The sequence below is a fragment of the Plecotus auritus genome (genome assembly GCF_963455305.1).
Source record: "Plecotus auritus genome assembly, chromosome: 3".
Lineage (NCBI taxonomy): Eukaryota > Metazoa > Chordata > Mammalia > Chiroptera > Vespertilionidae > Plecotus > Plecotus auritus.
This window is the reverse complement of record NC_137772.1, coordinates 62021273-62041167: the sequence shown is the minus strand read 5'-3', so window position 1 is coordinate 62041167 and position 19895 is coordinate 62021273. Positions and strand designations below refer to the sequence as shown.

Sequence of the window (19895 nt, the reverse complement as noted above, 5' to 3'; positions counted from 1 at the left end):
TGGTCGGCAAACTGTGGCTCGTGAGCCACATGCAGCTCGAAAACCACGGTTTGCCGCTCTGTTGACTAATGAGTTTGCCGACCACTGGGATAGGGGCTTAATCACAAGGAACAACAACAGCCTGTAATCATTGGAATCGAGCATCTAGGTCAGTGGTCGGCAAACTCATTAGTCAACAGAGTGGCAAACTGCGGCTCGCAAGCCACCTGTGGCTTGCGAGCCGCAGTTTGCCGACCACTGGTCTACACTAATAAAAGAGAAACATGCAAATTGACCGTACCTCCATTACACCCACCAGCCATGTCCACCAGCCAATCAGGAGCAAGTATGCAAATTAACCCAACAAAGGTGGTGGCAGCCATGGAGCTGGAGCGAGCAGGAGGCTTGGTTTGCCTCCGGCGATAGAGGAAGCCAAGCTTCCCACCCGCCCTGGCCGGCCCTGGCCTCCACTCAAGGCTACAAAGTTTCAATTATAGAAGATAAATAAATCCCAGATACTGCTTCCAGCCGGCCCTGGCCTCTGCTCAAGGAGGCGCTGAAAAAAAAGAAAAAAAGAAAAAAAGAAGGGGCTGGGAGCCTGGATCACCCGGGGGGGGGGGGGGGGGGGGGGGGCTTGGCCAGCCTGCAAACAGCCATCAGCCCCTCACCCAGGCTGGCCAGGCACCCCAGCGTGGACCCCCACCCTGAAGGGGATGTGGCCAGCTTGAAAACAGCCCTCAGCCCCTCACCCAGGCTGGCCACACCCCCATGGGGCGAGGGTCCTCACTGGGGGGCTTGACCAGCCTGAAAATGGCCCTTAGTCCCTCACCCAGGCCGCCCCACGCCCCAAGGGAACCCCCACCCTGATCCGGGACACCCTTCAGGGCAAACCAGCCGGCCCCCACCCGTGCACCAGGCCTCTATCTATACTAATAAAAGGTTAATATGCTAATTAGACTGGGAGACCTTCCAGGAGACCTTCTGGACAAAGCCATGGTGGTGGGGCCCAGGTAGAGACAGTTAGAGGCCAAGAGGGGAGGGCAATTGTGGGTGATCAGGACAGGATGGGACGGCAGTTGTGAGTGATCGAGCTGGCGGGGGGGCGGGGCCGTTGGGGGTAAGCAGACCAGCAGGGGGGCCAGTTGGGGGCGAGCAGGGGGTCAGTTGGAGGTGATCAGGATAGCAGGGGTGGGGGGAGTTTGGAGTGAGCAGGCCAGCAGGGGGGCAATTGGGGGCGAGCAGGCCAGTGGGGAGGAAAGGTGGGGGCAAGCAGGCCAGCAGGGGGGGGGCAGTTGGGGGCAAGCACACTGGCACAGGGGGCAATTGAGGGTGATCAGGCTGGCGAGGGGGGGCAGTTGGGGGCGAGCACACTGGCACGGGGGGCAGTTGGGGGTAATCAGGCTGGTGAGGGGAGGCAGTTGGGGGCTAGCAGGCCAGCAGGCAGAGTGGTTAGGGGCAATCAGGCAGGCACGCAGGTGAGCAGTTAGGAGCCAACAGTCCCGGATTGCGAGAGGGATGTCTGACTGCCAGCTGAGGCCCGATCCCTGTAAACCAGCAGTAGAACATTCTTCGAGGGGTCCCAGATTGGAGAGGGTGCAGGCCAGGCTGAGGGACACCCCCCATGCACAAATTTCATGCACCAGGCCACTAGTTACTTAATAATGGGACATGTGCACCTTCTAGGTAGCCATGGGCAAACTACGGCCCGCGGGCCGGATCCGGCCCGTTCGGCTGTTCTATCCAGCCCGCGGAGCCGAAAGAGCGGAGGGTTCTCTTGCTCTCCCCTCCACTCCTTTACTTTGAATTTATATTAGTTCACACAAACACTCCATCCATGCTTTTGTTCCGGCCCTCCGGTCCAGTTTAAGAACCCATTGTGGCCCTCGAGTCAAAAAGTTTGCCCACCCCTGTTCTAGGCACTGCACAACTTCCCAAACTTGGAATCACATTGAACATGCCACACTCTTTTCCTGTTCCACACTGATTTTTGTGCAGTGCTTGATTTGTATCACAGCAAGTACCAAAGAACTTTGAAAAGATAGGATATCCTCAAAAGGAATGTTAGCATGACCTAATGTCAAAAATGTGAACCTCAAGATAGTAGTTTGCAACAGATGTTGCTGTGTTTCCTTTGAAATTTTGAAATATCCCATAGTATTCATGTGTTTCTGCTATGGAGCGGACCTAAGCCATCACTTGGACATCCTTAATGCTGCCGTGGAGGCAGGAGAGGCTCCCGCCACCGCCGCTCCACTCGCCAGCTGTGAGCCCAGCTCAGGGCTTCTGGCTGAGCAGCGCTCCCCCTGTGGGAGCACATTGACCACCAGGGGGCAGCTCCTATGTTGAGCATCTGCCCTCTGGTGGTCAGTGCATGTCATAGCAACTGGTCACTCTGCCGTTCAGTCGATTTGCATATTAGCCTTTTATTATATAAGATATATATACACGCCAAAGCGACCAAACAACCGAACGACCAACCAGTCAATTGGTCGCTATGATGTGTACTGATCACCAGGGCATAGACGCTCAACACAGGAGCTGCCCCCTTGTGGTCAGTGCGCTCCCACAGCGAGAGCGACACTCAGCAAGCTTACCGAGCGGCTCGGTGGCAGGCACAGCGGGGCTGGGATAAGCAGAGCGGCACACGCTTCTCCCTGGCCACCTGCCGCTTCACGCACCACTACACTCCTCGGGGGATGTCGAACTGCCAGTTTCGGGGCCGAAACTGGCAGTCCGACATCCCCCGAGGGGCCCTGTATTGTGAGAGGGCTCAGGCCAGGCTGAGGGACCCCACCAGTACACGCATCCATGCACCAGGCCTCTAGTATCCTTATAATTAACAACTTCCCAAATCCTCTTAAAAGCCTGAGATATTATACCCATCAGTACATTTCTTTCTACAGGAATCCCATTATAATTTCACCACTTGTGAAAGTTTTAACAGTTGCACAGCTAAAGGGCATGCCAAGGGTTATCAGTACCAGTATTCCATCTTATACAACCTGTAGTGGGGTTCACACATTGCCAGCCAGCCACCAGCGGATAATCTAGCCCCAAAATCCCATTTTAAAGTCTACTTCCTCAGACCATTCCTGATACCATAATTGTCTTGGGTAGAGATTTGAACACCAGAAGTTTATTGAAGAATGCCTTCCAAATCAACAACTGTGGGAGAGTGAAGGAAGTTAAGATCTGAACAGAGAAAGGAGTTCAATTACAATACAATCACAGGATGGCCTCAGCCAATCCCATGGGGAGCTCTGGAGTTGGGATCTTCAAAGTTATCCTGTCTTAGTGTAAAAGGGCAAGGTATTTATATCTTCACATAATACAGGCTTTGGCTCTAGCTGACCCTGAAGAAGAAGCATGACTTAGAGGGAAGCAGCTCTGTTGGCTAAGGGGAATGCCTGGAGAGGGACATGGAGGAAATCAGTTTTAGCTGCCAATATTCACAACAGCTAGGGGAACCTGTACCTGAACAGAGGATATGGGTGGTGAACCACAGCACCTGCTATACCACTACTGGACTAGTACACCAATTTGGCTAACAAAGAGAGAGAATGAAGCATTTACCCGGATTTCTTAGTTCATCACCAGTTGATGAGGGAAAACACTGCTTTACAGAACAGAACCAGCTAATGAACATAGAAGAAATAATAGAATTATAAAAATCATCATTTTGAAAGCCCTAATAAAATTATTGACTCAGACAAGGATTATCAAAGGATGTTAAACCCATTAGGTGAAAGATATACACAGTATGCAAAAGTTATTACCCATGATTACTTACTTACTGCAAATGGAAAAGGCATACATTTATGGAAAAGAGATCTAATGGGTACCATCTTACCCAAGTAATTAGACTGGGCATTATTAAACAGTGAGACAATCTGAAAGTCTCTGATGGCCTTAGTCAACCTCTGGATAGGATGCAATATGCAGTACCCATAGCTGTATACAAAATACAATTGCTAAAAAAGTGTTTAACCAAAACCTAATGAAGCTTTAAAACTAACTTCCATTTACACGAAATATGGGATGGAAGACATAGAGATTAACAAGGTGTGGAGAACTGTCCTTAAGGAACTAGATTTATAAGACATTCTAGAAAAGGTAAAATATTAAGTGACAAAAAATGGGTTAGCAGTAGAAGGAGGGAATTAACTGAAGAAACTTTTTAGAGTGATGTATACTTAACTGGTGATAGTTCTGACCCCTCATATAAACACTTTTAAAGGGTGAATTTTATTGTATGTAAATTAAACCTCGATTAACGAATCCCCTCCTCCAAAAACCTGAATGTTTAATGTTTTTGAATAAAACAGTGAGACTATTCTGTTGATATTTTTAAACAAATATCTTAAAGTGCAAAAGTATTTTTAAAGTAACTTTTTAATTTACTTTATAAGCGCAAAGGCAAGATTTTTCTCTTATGTTAAGCTAAGAGAATAATTAATTTCATATTTCTACTACCAATACACCAAAAGAACAGTTGTTTTAACATGTGTTGATATACAATTCCATAGATGTAACAGCTTTATGAAACAAATTACTACCTATCCACAAATATAGGTATCAACCCTACATCACTTCCTAAAACACTCCTACAATAATCTCCAATAGCTCAAACCCATCAGTATTTATTGAATAAAACCAAATTCTTACCTGGCTGTTCAATCTTCCCTGCCCTCTGGCCACAGTCTCCACTTCCAGAATGAATTCCCACTAGTCTCCCTCATAACACCTACATTCCAGCTCTAATGGGATTCTTACCATTACCTACACACAGCTATGCTTTCTCACCTCTTGCTCATGCTTTTGAGCCAGCAGGGAATGCTGTCCCTTTATCATAATACACTAGGCTTTCACAATGGTTTCATTTAACACTTTTATCAGTACCTCCCTTTGTCTCTTTCACCCCCATCCAGACAATAAACTGAAGTGTAGAAACTTTGTTTTATAAATCTCTACAGGACCAATGGTTAGCATTAGTAGTAATCCCTGAACCTTTGTTGGATTGACTACTTAACTTCTTACAACCAAAATTCCATGCATCTGAAATACAGGCTCAAATACAATTTTTAACAACAAAGAGATAAAGCAGCTAACAGAACTGAGTGGGTTTAGCTTAGAGAAGAACAGCAATTCCCCCCTTTAACCACAATATCACTTTTTTTCTTTGATCTTCGCTCACATTTCAACTTTGGGGGAAGGGGGTGCAGTGAAGAAGGAAACTTGATTTAGTGCAAAACAGTTCAACTGTGATACAGCACAGATGTGAAAATAGCACAACTGTAGAAGGGTCCTGGGGCCAGACCCCTCTCTGGTTAGACTGGTTTGCTTTGCAATGCATGAGTTTGCACCATACCATGACGGTCTTCTCTCTTACTTTTTGTGCCAGTCTGCTTCACTCTGCTCTAGGAGACATCTTCCATGCTTCAGCTCAGACAGGGAAACACAGTCTCCATTAATCAATGGGGGAAAAACGTACTTTCAAGCAGCTGGCTCATAAAGACGGGAGTCCCCACTCCTGGTCCCTGATTGGTCCATGCTCATGCAAATGAGGACTCCAAAACCCTGCAGTTTGACTGGTCCAAAAGGCACTGTCCTGATTGAGCTGCTCAGATTGGTCGGAGCTGCACAGCTCTGATTGGATGAGGAAAGCCTCAATCCTAATGGTTGAAATAGGATTCCAGGAAACCTTTATAAGGATTGGCTCAGACGGCAGAAACACAGTATAGGGAGGCAGTTTAGCCCAGGCTTCTCCAGGAAGTGCAATTTGCATGAGAGGTTCCTCTGCAGAAATGGCTGGTAAGCTCTGTGTTATTATTTGAGCCCACACTTCAACTTTCAATCAACTCAACTAGCCATTTTTCCATTTCTCTTTTGTGTGGAAAAACTTATATTATCATGCTGATTAGAATATTAAATATGTGATTTTAATGTTAATAATAACCATAATGATAACAACAGCAGCAGCAACAGCTAACTTTACTTACTAATAAGCACTTACCATGCACAGGCACAATGTCCTTTCAATGCCAATAAAGTTACAAGTAAAGAAACAGACAAAGAATACTAGTTAACTTGTTCAACTTAAGATAGAAAAAGGTAGAACTAGGATTTGAACGAAGGTAGTCTGTCTCCAGAGTAGATTTAGTCACTGAGCTATGGTTTCATCCAAATGTAATGTTATGCTGCCATTCACACACAGAACTGATCAAACATTCCTTTATTCATTTCCTATCCCATCTCTTTCCCCAACTGAATGTTCTCATTTTGATTGGTTCATTAATACAAAATATATTTATTCAATCACTGAATAAATGAAATAGTTATTCCCACGTTCAACACAGTCACTGAGACCAAAAATAAAAGAACAAGACATGATCCTTGCCTTCTCTTTAAGTCTCCAAATTCCATATGCTCCCTCACTCACCAGAAATCAATAACTAATATTCAATAGCACTTAAAGTGCCAAGCACTTTACATATATGGATTCATTTACTCTACAAAAAACAATTCTTACTATTATTAACTTCGTTCTACATAAAAGAAAACAAAGTGATAAACAAAAGTAAAATAAGTGGAAATACAAAAATCTAAAAAGCTCTCGTGCAGCAAAAAAAAAAAAAAAAATCAACAAAATGAAATGGCAATCTACAGAATGTGAAAAAATATTTGCGAATCATATATCTATAAGAGGTTAATATCCAAATTATATACATTTATATACAGGCTGTGCCAAAAAATGTATATAAAAAATGTATAAATGTATACATTTTTGGGAGACAGCCTACACACACACACAAATATAATTCAATAACAACAAAACAAGCAATCCCAGGAAAGAATTCCAAGAAAAAAATACATATGGCCAACAGGCACATGAAAAAGGGCACTCAACATCACTAATCATCAGGGAAATGCAAATCAAAACCACAATGAGATATCACTTTACACCTGTTAGAATGGCTGTTATCAAAATAAAGAGATAACTACTGTGGGTGGCCATGTGGAGAAAAAGGAACTCTTGTGCACTGTTGGTGGGACTGTAATTTGGTGCAGCCACTATGGAAAACAGTACGGAGGTTCCTCAAAAAATTAAAAATTGGACCAGCACATGATCCAGCAATTCTACTTCTGGGTATTTATCCAAACGGAAAGGAAAACACTAACTCAAAAAGATATCTGCACCTCCCTCCTTGTTCTTTGCAGCAGCATCTACAATAGCCAAGACTTGGAAGCAACCTAAGTCTAAGTGCCCATCATTGGATGAATGAATAAAGAAAACACTATTATTATTCAGCCATTAAAAAACAAAAAAGGAAATCTTGCCATTGCAACACCATAGATAGATCTTAAGAGCATAATGTTATGTGAAATGCGTCAAAGACAAATACCTTATGATCTCACTTATATGTGAAATCCAGAACACAAAAACCAAACGCATAGATACAGAGAATAGATTAGTAGTTACCAGAAGGGGGTGGGGGATGGGCCAGGGAGGGAAGATTGGGCAAAATGGGTGAAGATGGTCAAAAGGTACAAACTTCCAGATATAAATAAGTCATGGAGATGCAATGGATAGCAGGGTGACTATAGTTAATAATACAGTATTATACACAGGGTGAGATAAAAGTAGGTTTACAGTTGTAAGTATGCAAAACACTGAGTTTATTCTTGTATTATTATTTATTAATTATTGCATTATTTTCCATATGAACAACTATAAATCTACTTTTGCCCTGCCCTGTATTTGAAAATGCTGAGAATAAGTCTTATTTTCCATCATAAGAAAAAAATTATAACTATGTGTGGTAATGGATGTTAACTAGACTTACTGTGGTGATTCATTTCACAATATATACAAAAAAGGAATCATTATGTTATATACCTGAAATTAATGTTATAAGTAAATATCAATTACATCTCAAAAAAAATAAGAAAACTGAGGTATAGAAGTTATGTAACATATGCAAGGTCACACAGCTTAAAAGTGGCAGAGCCAATATTTAAAACTAGTGGACTTCAGAATCCAAGCTCTTACCCACTTCACCATAATGCCATCAAAGTCATTAACTCCATTAGGCTTGCATCCCTCAATGTCTCTACTATACACCTAAGAAATAATCCACGGTAATGAATTCTTTCAATACTGACTGATAACTAACTCACCTTGTTTTGTTCTTTAAACACAAGCTTGTTCTCACCTCAGAGCCTTTATTATAATTACCTAAAAGACTCTTCCTCTAGATCTGTCTTCCCATTATTACAATTCCACTTAAATGTCAATTCCCAGAGACCTATCCTGACCACCCTACCTAAAACACCCCCCCACTACAAATTATCTATCAATGAAATTAGTTTTATTTTCTCTATATTTATCACTACCTGATATTATCAGTTTTTTATTTCTCCCCACTAGAGTGGAAGTTCCAAGAGAGTAGTTCTCAAGAGAGTAGAGACCTTATGCATCTTGCTCAATGCTGTACCTTATGCATCTAAACCAGTGCCTGGCTCACAGGAGGCACTTGGTATTTTACAGAATGGATGCCAAATATTGTTCTAGATATTTGGATTACCAAAATAAATAGGATATAATTCTTAGTCTCAATAAACTCTTAGTTTTTAGATATTTTAATTAATTTCTTTATTAATTAAGGTATCACATATTTGTCCTCATCCCCCCATTCCCATCCCAAGTTTTTATATTTTTAAACAGCTCCTCCCCTTGTATATTAAATAAAGACTAGCTCCTAACTTTTTTCAACAGGTAACCGCTCTACCTGTCATTAAAAAAAAAAATGTTTTTATTGATTTTAGAGAGGAAGGGAGACGGATAGAAAAGGGATAGAGAGATAGAAACATCACTAATGAGCGAGAATCATTGATCAGCTGCCTCCTGCACTGGAAATCAAGCCTGCAACCCAAGGTATGTGCCCTGACGAGTAATCAAACTGTGACCTCCTGGTTCATAGTCAATGCTCAACCACTGATCCCCACCTGCGAGGCTCCACCTGACACCTTAACAATCCCTGAGATCTCCCTTTGACCTCTTCCCATCAATTATCGCTCTCTCACTTCTTTAATTTCTCCTTCTCTACTTACTGACAACCTGTTAATCTCCCCATTTCCTCAACATCTCCCACTGACTCTTCACCGCATCTCTCTACTATGACTACTTCCTCAAAAGTCATCAGTGACCTGGAAAGTGTTCTCACTTTCTTCAGCATTTAACACTGCTGTGGACTTCCAATCTACTTTCTTAGGACCAGAGGTGCTACGATCTCATGGCTCTCTTCCTAATATTTTTATTTTTTTAAAGCTTTCTTCCTGTTCCCTTTATCTCATCCTTTAAACTTCATGCTCACTACAGTTTCGTCTTCTACTCTTGCTCTCTCTGTCTCTGAAATATCTCATCTTCTCCTCCAACTCAGCTAGTTATAATATTATTCATTCAGTACCTAAATCCCATTTCCACTTTCCCATTATACTTAATAAGAAATGTGATTGAATTTTTAAGCAAATTCTCAATAAAGGTTAGTTGCAGGCTAAGACTTAGAAAAAATAACGTGAACGATAATAAACAATAATGTTCTGAACAAGCTGTTGAAGGTAATATTATACAACTTAAGGCAGTTTCCATGAGTACTTCTTGACATACTTGAACTAATTCTTCATTAATTTTAACTGACAGCTTGTACAAGAATGGGCCAAAAGCTAAAAATCATTCACAAATTTTAAAACTTTAATACAGTTCTAGATATACAGAAATTGCATTACACAAGTATAGCAGTAAGAAGTAAAAATAGGATTATGCCAGTCACAAGTTATTGTGTAAGTCGGGAAATAACATACAAAGTAAATTCAAATTCTTTGGCAGAGCTTTGTAAAGATGTATCCTTAGTACCATAATTCAGAGACTCACAGCTCAAAATTATACCTAATTATCAGAGCACAGTGTCTGATAAGGTTTTCTGCTATTTTTAAGAACATTAGCAAGAAACAAATTTGTGCCATTATGGCTTTCAGCTTAGATAGCAAAAAGTAGTTACATACATTTATAACCATATGGTAAAACTACTCATGCATCTAATCCTGTAAACAATCACAGATATGATAAGACTGGTTTAACCAGAAAAAAATGTGAACAAAACTCCACCTTTACAACTCTGCAATAGAACCACAGTACATACTGGTAAAATTCCAATACCTGACTTACAAGCTACCCCCTTTCATAATGGGAGAAAATGACATCTGGTTATTGCCTAACAAACTGCGCATTCAATAAATACAGAAAAGTCTGTGACATTTAACAAAATTCTACAATGCTTTCCCCATTTCCCCATATATTGCAAGAAGCTGTGAGAAAAATGATGATGCTAACTCCCAAATACCACTGTCAAAGCCAAGCTGGTGAAACAAGTCAGTCACCCTCCTTCAGGGTGTGTGGCATGTAAGGGCATGGAAAAGAAAACAATAGAAGAGCCCTCAGCAAAAAGATACCCATATTTTAAGAAAAAGAAAATGAAAGTGATTTAACATCTCCTACACATCAAGGAAGCTAAAGGAACAGGGAGCCTAGGAAAAGATCTAGGAGCTACTCAAATTTTCTAGTTGGTGGCAGCTGAATACTATCTACCAGCTGTCATATATATATGACACTATCCTTAGCCTATACTATTCTACCCCTAAGTGAAAGGCAGATTTGGCAGATTTTTTTTTTTTTTTTTTTTAGGGGAGGATGGAATGTCATGGGGGATGGGAGGGGTGAGAAATTCGTGCAAATACTATTGCGACAGACACTGGAAACGCCACTGCCTTCACCACTCTTGCCAATTCTCTTCATGTATTAATTACCCTCTTACTCTTTACCCATCCCTCCTCCTTTCTCAATACACACACGTGTCATAACCGACCTGCACCATCACCTTTTCTGGAACATCACACGCAACCCTCCCACCCTCGCTAACCACCCACAAAGACACACACTAAGAACAGAAACTGCTGCCACCGCACCCTCCTACTTCAATTAAGTGTTTCTAACCATACAGCATCAAGCGCTTGCTGAAAGGGAGCTCAGTAAATATGTACGTAGACACACGCGCGCGCGCACACACGCACACGGGAGCGCATGCAGCATGTGGCGCAAGGAAGGGCACCCGGACACGCACCTGGAGGCCGAGTGTCCGGCGCTGCTGCCTCCCTGGTCCCTGTCACTGAGCGCAGCTGTGTAAATCCTCCGGTAGCGGTCGGCCAAGGCCCGGCCTGACAGCAGCAGCTGGTAGTGACCCCGGGAGTCCGCGGCAGGCAGCCCCAGACCCAGCCCCACGGCAGCCACGGAACCCTCGGGAACCGGCATGAACAGCGCCCCCGGCGCCGGGAAGGAAGAGATGGTGGCGGCTTGGAAGAATCCGTCCCCGCCGGGCCCCGAGGAGGAGGCGGCGGGGGAGGCAGTCGCTGCGCACATCATCATCCTCGCGGCCGCCGCTGCCTGGTCCCCGCGGGCCGGACTGGCAGACACGCGCGCGCACACACAGCCCTTTTCCAACGACGGCGGCTCCGGCAGTGGCCTCTCGCTTCAGCAGCCGGGAGACTACAAAGACAGCGACGACCTCCTCCTTCTTCTCCTCCTTCTTTTCCTCCTCCCCCCCGCACCGCCTTCGCCGCTACTGGGGCCGCTCATCTAACCCCGCCACCTCGGGAGTGTAAGGAGGAGGCGTAGCCGCCGCAGCTGCCGCCACCACCGCTCCCACCGCCCGGACTACCCGCAATGGGAAGCTGCCGGCTGCACTGGGCATGCGCTACTCCCCGCACATGCTCAGTAACTCCGGCCTTTTCCCTCCCCACCCCCTCTCCTCCACCACTCCCTCAGCCTCTAGGCTTTGGGTGTGGAGCTGTGAGTCCCTGCGGAACCTGAAAGAAATCCACTTCTCCGGGCTTTACTAGCAGCTTGAGGAAGAGTAAGGAGAGTGCTAGGCAGGCTGTCAACTACAGACGCTGGGCTTCAGGTAATGGTTTCTGACTGACTAGGTGGGAGAGCTGGGACCTGAAAGCAGAGGGAACGTGCCTCCCGCCAAAGTATGAGTGTTACGTAACCCTGCCACCTCTCCCGACGTGAGCAGTGCTGATTAATTCAGAATTCAAAGCCGAGAAGGCCAACCGGATTAGGAGTCCCTTTGCAGAATTTTTGTCTTTAGGATTTAAGTCTATTTAAAATAGCATTTACTTACAAAAGACAGGTAGTTAATTAGTGCATTCTTTTTTTCTGTGAAAGAAGAATTCACAGTTAGGACAGTATTCACAAGCCAGTCATTCAAAAAGTATTATTCTCAACATTTACATCAGAGTTAAATCTTAAGGCATTATACTATTCTTAAATATTCTTTTGTTGACTCCACATTCCTCTTAAAAGTGCACTCTTATCTCTTGAGAGTGGTTACTTAATGGCTTATCTTTTTCTGCCCAGACTTACATTACTAAAGATAATTCCGGAATATGGCCTGAAACTATAATTGTGACTATGTCTGTACAACACCTGGAAATGTCATATCTACCAAAGATCTTATCATTGTTATCTATAAAATGTAACACTTGCTGAGTTCCCTCTTCCAAGCTATTCTATAACCCCTTCTAAATAAATACTCTAGAATTATATTTGCCAATGCATGTTTCCTATTAGTCTTATCTTTACTTGGAGAGTATAAATTTATACTCCTGACAAAATCATTAAGTCCTGTCCTCCCAGTACTATATTCTTTATCCAATTACTAGCTCCTATGTCTGTGCCCCTTCTCTGAACGTTCTTCTCTTAAAAAGAAAAAAAGAAAACAAAAAAACTTGGGTAAGTAAATTAATTCTAGTTGGGGGGTAGGGAAGAAAGTGGTAAAGGAATGCATTTTTTCTGGGGCTTTAAATGATAGATGGATGTCATTTTTAATGACATTAAAAAACACAATAGCCAGAAGTGGGATAATGAAAACATAGGGGCCAAGGGCAGGCCTGCAGAATCATAGTATTTCGTACAGTGAGTAGCCCTGTTAAACAATTTTTGTCATTTCTTCAACTATCCTATAAGCTCCTTCAGAGATTCTTATTTATCTGTGTGTCTTCCTTTGCTTCTTATATAGACCCTTGTACATAAAAAGTATTCAATAAGTATTTGTTCTTAAGTTTCAGTAGAGTTACAAGTTCAGTATTGAACAGGAAGTCCTCTTCCCCAACCCTGGGATGAGAGCTAAGACACAGGTAGAGAGGCAGCTAAAAGCAGGTGGAATTAAAGGCCTGAACTGCATGTAGGAGCTGCTGTAAGGGCTCCTCACTGTTGTAGAAGTCAAGGAGGTAGCTAAAGCCTCTGACAGACTAGGATTTGTATCCTAACCCTGCTATTTGTGTCTTTGGGCAAGTTTCGACCTCTGAATGAATAATGGTCAAAATAATACAACATGATATTATGGGAGAGCTTCAAGCACCTAGGATGTCCACCTTGGTACATGACTTCGTGCAAGTGGCAGTACACAAAACAAAACAGTCTAGATATTTCTCATAAGGACAAGTATGGCGTTTCTGTCCCCCCATTACATTCCCAGATCCTTCTACGCAGGCTCTAGCCCCAAGCAGGAGGGAAATATATATGGGTTGAATGGATGGATGGATGATGAGTACCCAGAAAAACATTTCCAGCTTAGACTTAGGTGGTGGCATGTGCAGTCATTGTCCATGTACAGTTCCTAGTGGGGATTGACCCTATGGGCTGCACTGGTCTCAAGTTCTTCCCACCCCTTCCTTCATTTCGCTTGGGTCTGTACCATACCCTTCAGTCCCAGGCAGGCACTTTCCTGAGCCTCTGTGTACACACAAAACCCGGTAACTGGATAATTTCAGAAGGAACCCGTTGTCGTTAAGCAGCACAGCTAGGCGTGCGCAATGCCCACACTTGCTCACTTAGGTTTCAGACCGAGGGTGGCGTATCCTTCCACCGCCGCGGCAGCAACAGCGGGCGGCAGCTATACTCTAAATTAATAGCAGACGCTGCGTTTTCTTTCCTCCTCCTCTTCCTGCCTCTGCAGTGTGCACTCCCCGGTCACTGCAACTGCTGCAGCTTCTGCCTTGGCAGCTGGGCACCTTGGAAGGTTTCCCTGGGTGGCCGGGAAGAAGGGGGAAAAAATAAATAAATAACGATTGGAATCTCCTTTAATTCCACTGTCAAGGGGACTTGAAGGGAGGGTGGCCCCCCAAGGCATGTCGCACAGGTCACCTGAACCGTCCCTGCTGACGGGTGATTTGGGTTTCTGGCAATATGCAAAGCAAGCGTCCCCTCCCGCCAATTTTGCGCCCCCTACTACTCAGTGTCTAACGCTGCTGTGCTGGAGGTGAGGTGGGTGCGGTCTGGTTATTAAAGAAATGTGCAGAATGAAAGAACATTGCTTTGTTTTTCCTGTCCCACTGAGTGCGGCTCCTGCACTTTCCGCGCTGCCATCTTAGCTTTATCTTCTCTCCGGGCTGGGTTGTGTGCGTTTGGGCTAGGAGGGGGGTTAGACTGGGGGAGAGTGGATGGAAGGAGCACTGGGCAGGTTGGGTGTCAGAATTGGCTAGATGGGAGTTCAGGGCACAGCTGCCCTCAATATTGAACTAAGGCAAATCCTGGTTTTAACCATTTTATTATTAAAACACATGCGTAGTATTTTGTAGTCTTTGTGGTTGGTATCATGTTCGTTTCTCAAAAGCATCTATCTCTCTAGTCTATGATCATATAAGGCTATGGCCTCGTCTTTCGTTGGTGTGGTCACAGATTTTGTCACTCTTTACACTGAAATTGCAAACCAGCGACTATATAATGTTCTAAACTCTTTACAGATTTACATATTTTACACTCTGTTTCTTTAAGGGTTTTTTGTTTGTTTTTTTAAAGAAGGCCATCAGCACTGACATATTTAAAAGCATGGCAGAAACCATAAAGTGTAGGTAAGTGGGCAATGATTGATGTTGTTAGATTCATTCTAAAGGTTAATATTGTACTAATGTTTCAAGATTACAAACACAGGAAGCATGTGTGTTATTAGGAACATCTAGACTGCTGAAAATGCTGTGGACAAGAGTCTGAGTTGGTTTCTCTGATTTGTATAATGATTTATTAAAAATAAAATTGGTAGTTGAGAACATTTTAAAACAAACTTGGGTAGCTGAGAACAATGTGGAAGGGAAAAAAATGCTCAAGCTTAAAAGGAGAAGAACTGCTTCACCCTTCAGTCATCTTTGCTTTTTAAGGACCACAGGATTCTGGATCTTTTACAAATTTGACCATATTGCACTTTAAAATAAAATATATTTTATATAATCTATTTATAAATAAAACTGAACAGGAAAATTCAACATGGCAATTAAAATTCTTTTAAACATAAGTTACATGTTGGCTTCCCTAGAAATCTTGACTCTTGCTTTAAACAGCTGTATTTTTAGAGCCTTGGAAGATTCAGTAATTTATAAGCATGAAGATTGAATCGTTTTCATTTTTATTCATATTAGTTTTTAAAGTTTTACATATATACAAATTATATATCCAAGTTTTCCTACAAGTAAAAAATTTATATTTAGGGGGCCTGACTTATAAAGAACATTTTTGTCCCTGAAAATTTATACTAAAATAATTGTTAGTGGGTGAGGATATTCTTTGAAGTAGTGAATTCAGTAATTTATACAGGGTGTCCCAAAAATAAGTATATACACTTAAACAGCTAATTGCTCAATTTTGAAAATGAAATGTATTTTCAAAAACTCTGACTTTATGATTATTCAAAGTGTGTGTATACATTTTTGGAACACTCTATATTTAATGTGTCACATTTTTTTTTAAACCACATTGTTGTGATGCTTTCACAGCTGGTATAGAAAGTCATAGAAAGTCTAACTCCTTGAAAGAGAAAAATGGAAGAACCACATCACTATAACTTCAAAAACTTCTTCGGTATAGTGAGGTTTTAGAGGGTTTTTTTAAAATATATTTTTATTGATTTCAGAGAGAGGAAGGGAGTGGGAGAGAGAGCTAGAAACATCAGTGATAAGAGAGATTCATTGAGTGGCTGCCTCCTACACAACCCCTACTGGGGATGGAGCCCTAAACCCAGGCATGTGGAAGAGGGGGTTGGGGAGGAATCATGACCCCTGATTCATGGGTGGGTGCTCAACCACTGAACAACACCGGCAGGGTGAGTTGTTACAATTTTAACTAATGGCTACAATTTGACACACAATAGTTAAAACAGATTATAGTTTCTCCTCAAGTGGCTATAGTACACTTTTAGGGTCAAAAATTATAATTCATGACTCACATTCTCTGTTAATTTATTTGTAATAACATCAAAATCTTAGCCCCACCTAGTTCAACTTCCTGTTTTGATCAATATTTTTACTTTTATATTTTGAAAGTAAAAAGGAGTCCATTTACTAGTTGTTCATAAGTAATTCTCTTAAAAATAGTTCAAATCACACAGACACACACACACTTTTTTTTTTACAAATCATGTCAGGTTTGCCTTTAAACTGGGCCAGAAACTATTTTAAAAGTATTTAGAACACACAATTTATAAAAATTTGTATTTTTTCTAAACTAATTTGTAATATGTGACAGCTTTTCTTCAGTTTAGGCGGAATAATCTTATCTGTAGGATGTCAAATATTGGGAACTGGGTTAATTCTTTATGTGGTAGAGACCACACTGCTTCCAGGGGGAAAAAAACACAAAACTGTGGTTTCCCTACTCGAATTCCTAAAGTCCACTTCTACGTGGGCTTGGGATGGTGTGCCAGTAGTTTGCTTGTTTGCATTTGAGTCCCTTCCTCTTCATTTCCCTGCTCTGCTATGTACAGCAGGGGAATGACTCCTGCAAACTACATTTTTCCAGGCTCCCTTGCCAGCTACCTTCAAGTTAGGTTCAACCTGTGCGTGAGATGGAAAGTGGGAAGGGGAGATATCCCCCTTCTTTGCCTCTTTCTGCTTGCACAATATCATCTCTGTGGTTCCAACTCCTGCTGGGCAGCTTCTCCCTCTATGATCCAGCTCCAGCCAAGTAAACTCTGATGTGGAACCAGTTCTCACTGGGCAGCCTTTGCTCCTGGAATCTGGTAGCAGCATCTCCTCCTTGGGTCTCTTCAGCTCTAGGGATTGTAGTGGCTTCCTGCTGATGTTAATCTCTTAGATGTCTCTGTACCTTGTTTGGCTTCTCAGCTCCTTTAATACTCTTGCAATTAGTTCCCCATATGTATTCAGTTCCCTCTCTTAATGACCTGGCATGCACGTCTCTGTTTGCCTATTTGGATGATAGTCAAATAATTGACCATTCAAATAATAGACCTGATTTGACTTCTCAGCCAAATGATGGTATCTGTCATTTTTCATCTAGCCTTTGAAGTTTATGGATCTGACCTCAATCAGCAAAACAGAAAAATACTTTGAAAGCCATATGGATTGACTCACCTGTACCTATTCCATATCCCCTTCTTCCTTGCCTGCCTCTACTATAAAGACTAAAAAGTAGGAAATATTCTCTCTATAAGCCTCTCCTGCATCTAGGGTTGGCTTTAGGACACAATTTGGGCCGGTTAGATCAAAGTAAGTCTGCTGGCACTACTTCTGTCTTTCTTTCTTAAAGATGAGCAGGATGGTTGATGTTGTATTCATGAGACACTAGGTCTGAGATAAAGGCCAAGAGCATCACTGACAGCCTTGACATTTCAGGGCAACTGAACAAAGTTTCAAACTTATTTTTGTGCAAGAAAAAAAACTCCAAATTGTCTCAGTGACTGTTATCAAAGTATTCTGTTACTTGTAATTAAAAATGTTTTTACCAGATATACCAACCCCAACATCTTATCAAAGAGGACAATCTCTAGCTTCTATCAGTAGTCTTTCTGGGGGGGGGGGGGGGGAAGTATTTATGGAAAATAATAAAAAGCATAAAAATCCATTCTCTTTCCTAGGGCCTACATTTTTGTTGTTGTTGTTTTATTCAAGTCAACCATCAGAAAGTTCCCTACATTTTATTTTATATCATACCTTTGGTTTATTCAAGAGTTCTACTGTGATGTGTCTCCCAGATACCCTTCCAGGTCTGAGGCACTGAGTCCCCCAACTGCTGGGAGTTTTGACTACTGGTTGCTTACAGCTGTGCCTCTTCCCATAAATTGCTCTGGGCCTTAAGGAGATGTCTCACCCAAAGTTCCAACCCTCCCCATGTGGTGGGCAAAGACCTGGCCCTCTGACCTTAATTCAAGATGACTCAGAAGAGTCAACCAAGCTCTAGAACTCCCCATGAAGTTAGCTAAGGCTTTTGTTGCAACTGTATTGCCATTCATTTTCTTTTTTTCTCTTGACTAATCCTGTTTTTCTCACTCATTCACAGGCAACATTATTGAAAGCACGCCACAGTAAACTTCTTGCATGCAAGTCTCCATCTCGGAGTCTGTTTACCAGGAAGAAGTGGAATCTGAAATGGGATTTTGGAGCTGGATCATCCACTGGTTAGGTAGCAATAAGGACCCAATCTGTGACAGACTGTTTCTAAGGTGACAGACCCCATAATATCCATCTCTTCGTATCCCTACCCTGTATAAATTTCTCCCCTTGGGGGCAGGACCTACAAATTTCTCCTAACCAACAGAACACGGCATAAGTGACAGGATGTACATGATGGCACATATGTGATTAAGTTACATAATATCATCCCTCCAATCTTGCTGGGACTCCTCTCCCTTGCTGACTTTGAAGACGTAAGCTGCCATATTATGAGCCAGCACATGGAGAGGTACACGTGGCTAGGCGCTGATGGTAGCCTCTGGCCATCAATCAACAAGGACCCAGTCCCTCAGCCTGGCAAGGAACTAAATTCCACCAAAAAACATATGTTTGGAAGTATTTCCTTTCCCAGTTGCGTCTCAGATGAGACTGTAGCCCAAGCTAACACCTTGATTGCAGCCTTGCAGAGGACAGAGCTAAACCATTCCCAGTCTTCTAATGCACAGAAACTGTCAGCTAATTAATGTGCATCATATTAAGCCACTATGTCTGTGGTAATATTTCTGTGCAGCAATAGAAAACTAATAGACTACCATCGATGATAGATGGAACATTGATAGGCCTGTGCAGCTGAAATTTCACTGGAGGTGAATTAAGATGTGACACTTGCAGGTGGGAATGCACTTGCAAGCTTTTGAGTGGTTCAAGGTAAGTGTTCATTATAAAGACATTGAAGTAGAATTCTTTTGATGACTTCCATAGATGCACTAAAGAAAGACAATGAAATGCTGAAACTGATGGCATGAGACATGACAGACATCTTTTACAAAAGTAAAGGGTAATTTATCACATCTTGCACTTCCTACCACAAAGGAGGGACATACCCGCTAGGCTTCTCTGGGTTCTGCAGGCATAACATCTACTTGAAAATATTGCTCTGACACATTTCCTGAATGACTTTAAGTGGTGTCCAGAGCAGGAAAGCGCTTAACATTATCTCTTAACTTTGGGGCAAGCATTTCTGCTTCTCAGACCATACAACACAACAGAATCTATGCTATTCAATGTATCAGAGGTGGGGAAAGGTGGTGTAGAATGAATGGGAAGTTTCAATGGAGAAATCCAAGGGTTCTGGACCAAGGCAAAATAAAATGTTTAATTCATCTCAGAGAGAAGAGGGTGGGGGAGAGAGAGAGAGAGAAAGAGAGAAAGAAACATTGATGTGAGAGAAAAACATCGATCGTGCCCCAACTGGGGATCAAATCCACAACCTGGGTATGTGCCCTGGTGTATGGGATGATGCTCCAACCAACTGAGCCACACTGGCCAGGGTCAAAGGCAAACATTTTTTAGCAAAAACAAAACAAACAAAAAAACACCACTATTTAAAAATGATTCCTGGA

At 42.6% G+C, this 19895-nt stretch overlaps 1 protein-coding gene and 1 long non-coding RNA gene across 27 annotated transcripts in view; one reads left to right on the top strand and one right to left on the bottom strand.

The window, feature by feature from the left end:
- Positions 1–11805, bottom strand: part of MYCBP2 (MYC binding protein 2) — a 308362-nt gene extending 296557 nt beyond the window's left edge. For all 26 annotated transcript variants that reach the window (XM_080658818.1, XM_080658838.1, XM_080658842.1 and 23 more), the window contains exon 1: positions 11157–11805. In XM_080658818.1, the coding sequence (XP_080514944.1) occupies positions 11157–11458 (302 nt within the window). In that variant the 5' untranslated portion in view covers positions 11459–11805. The remainder of the gene's footprint in view (positions 1–11156) is intronic.
- Positions 11806–11863: 58 nt separating this feature from the next.
- LOC308243392 overlaps positions 11864–19895 on the top strand; it is a 30645-nt gene continuing 22613 nt past the window's right edge. The window contains exons 1-3 of the long non-coding RNA XR_013960069.1: positions 11864–11993; positions 17381–17511; positions 18380–18542. This is a non-coding gene — a long non-coding RNA (uncharacterized lncRNA). The remainder of the gene's footprint in view (positions 11994–17380; positions 17512–18379; positions 18543–19895) is intronic.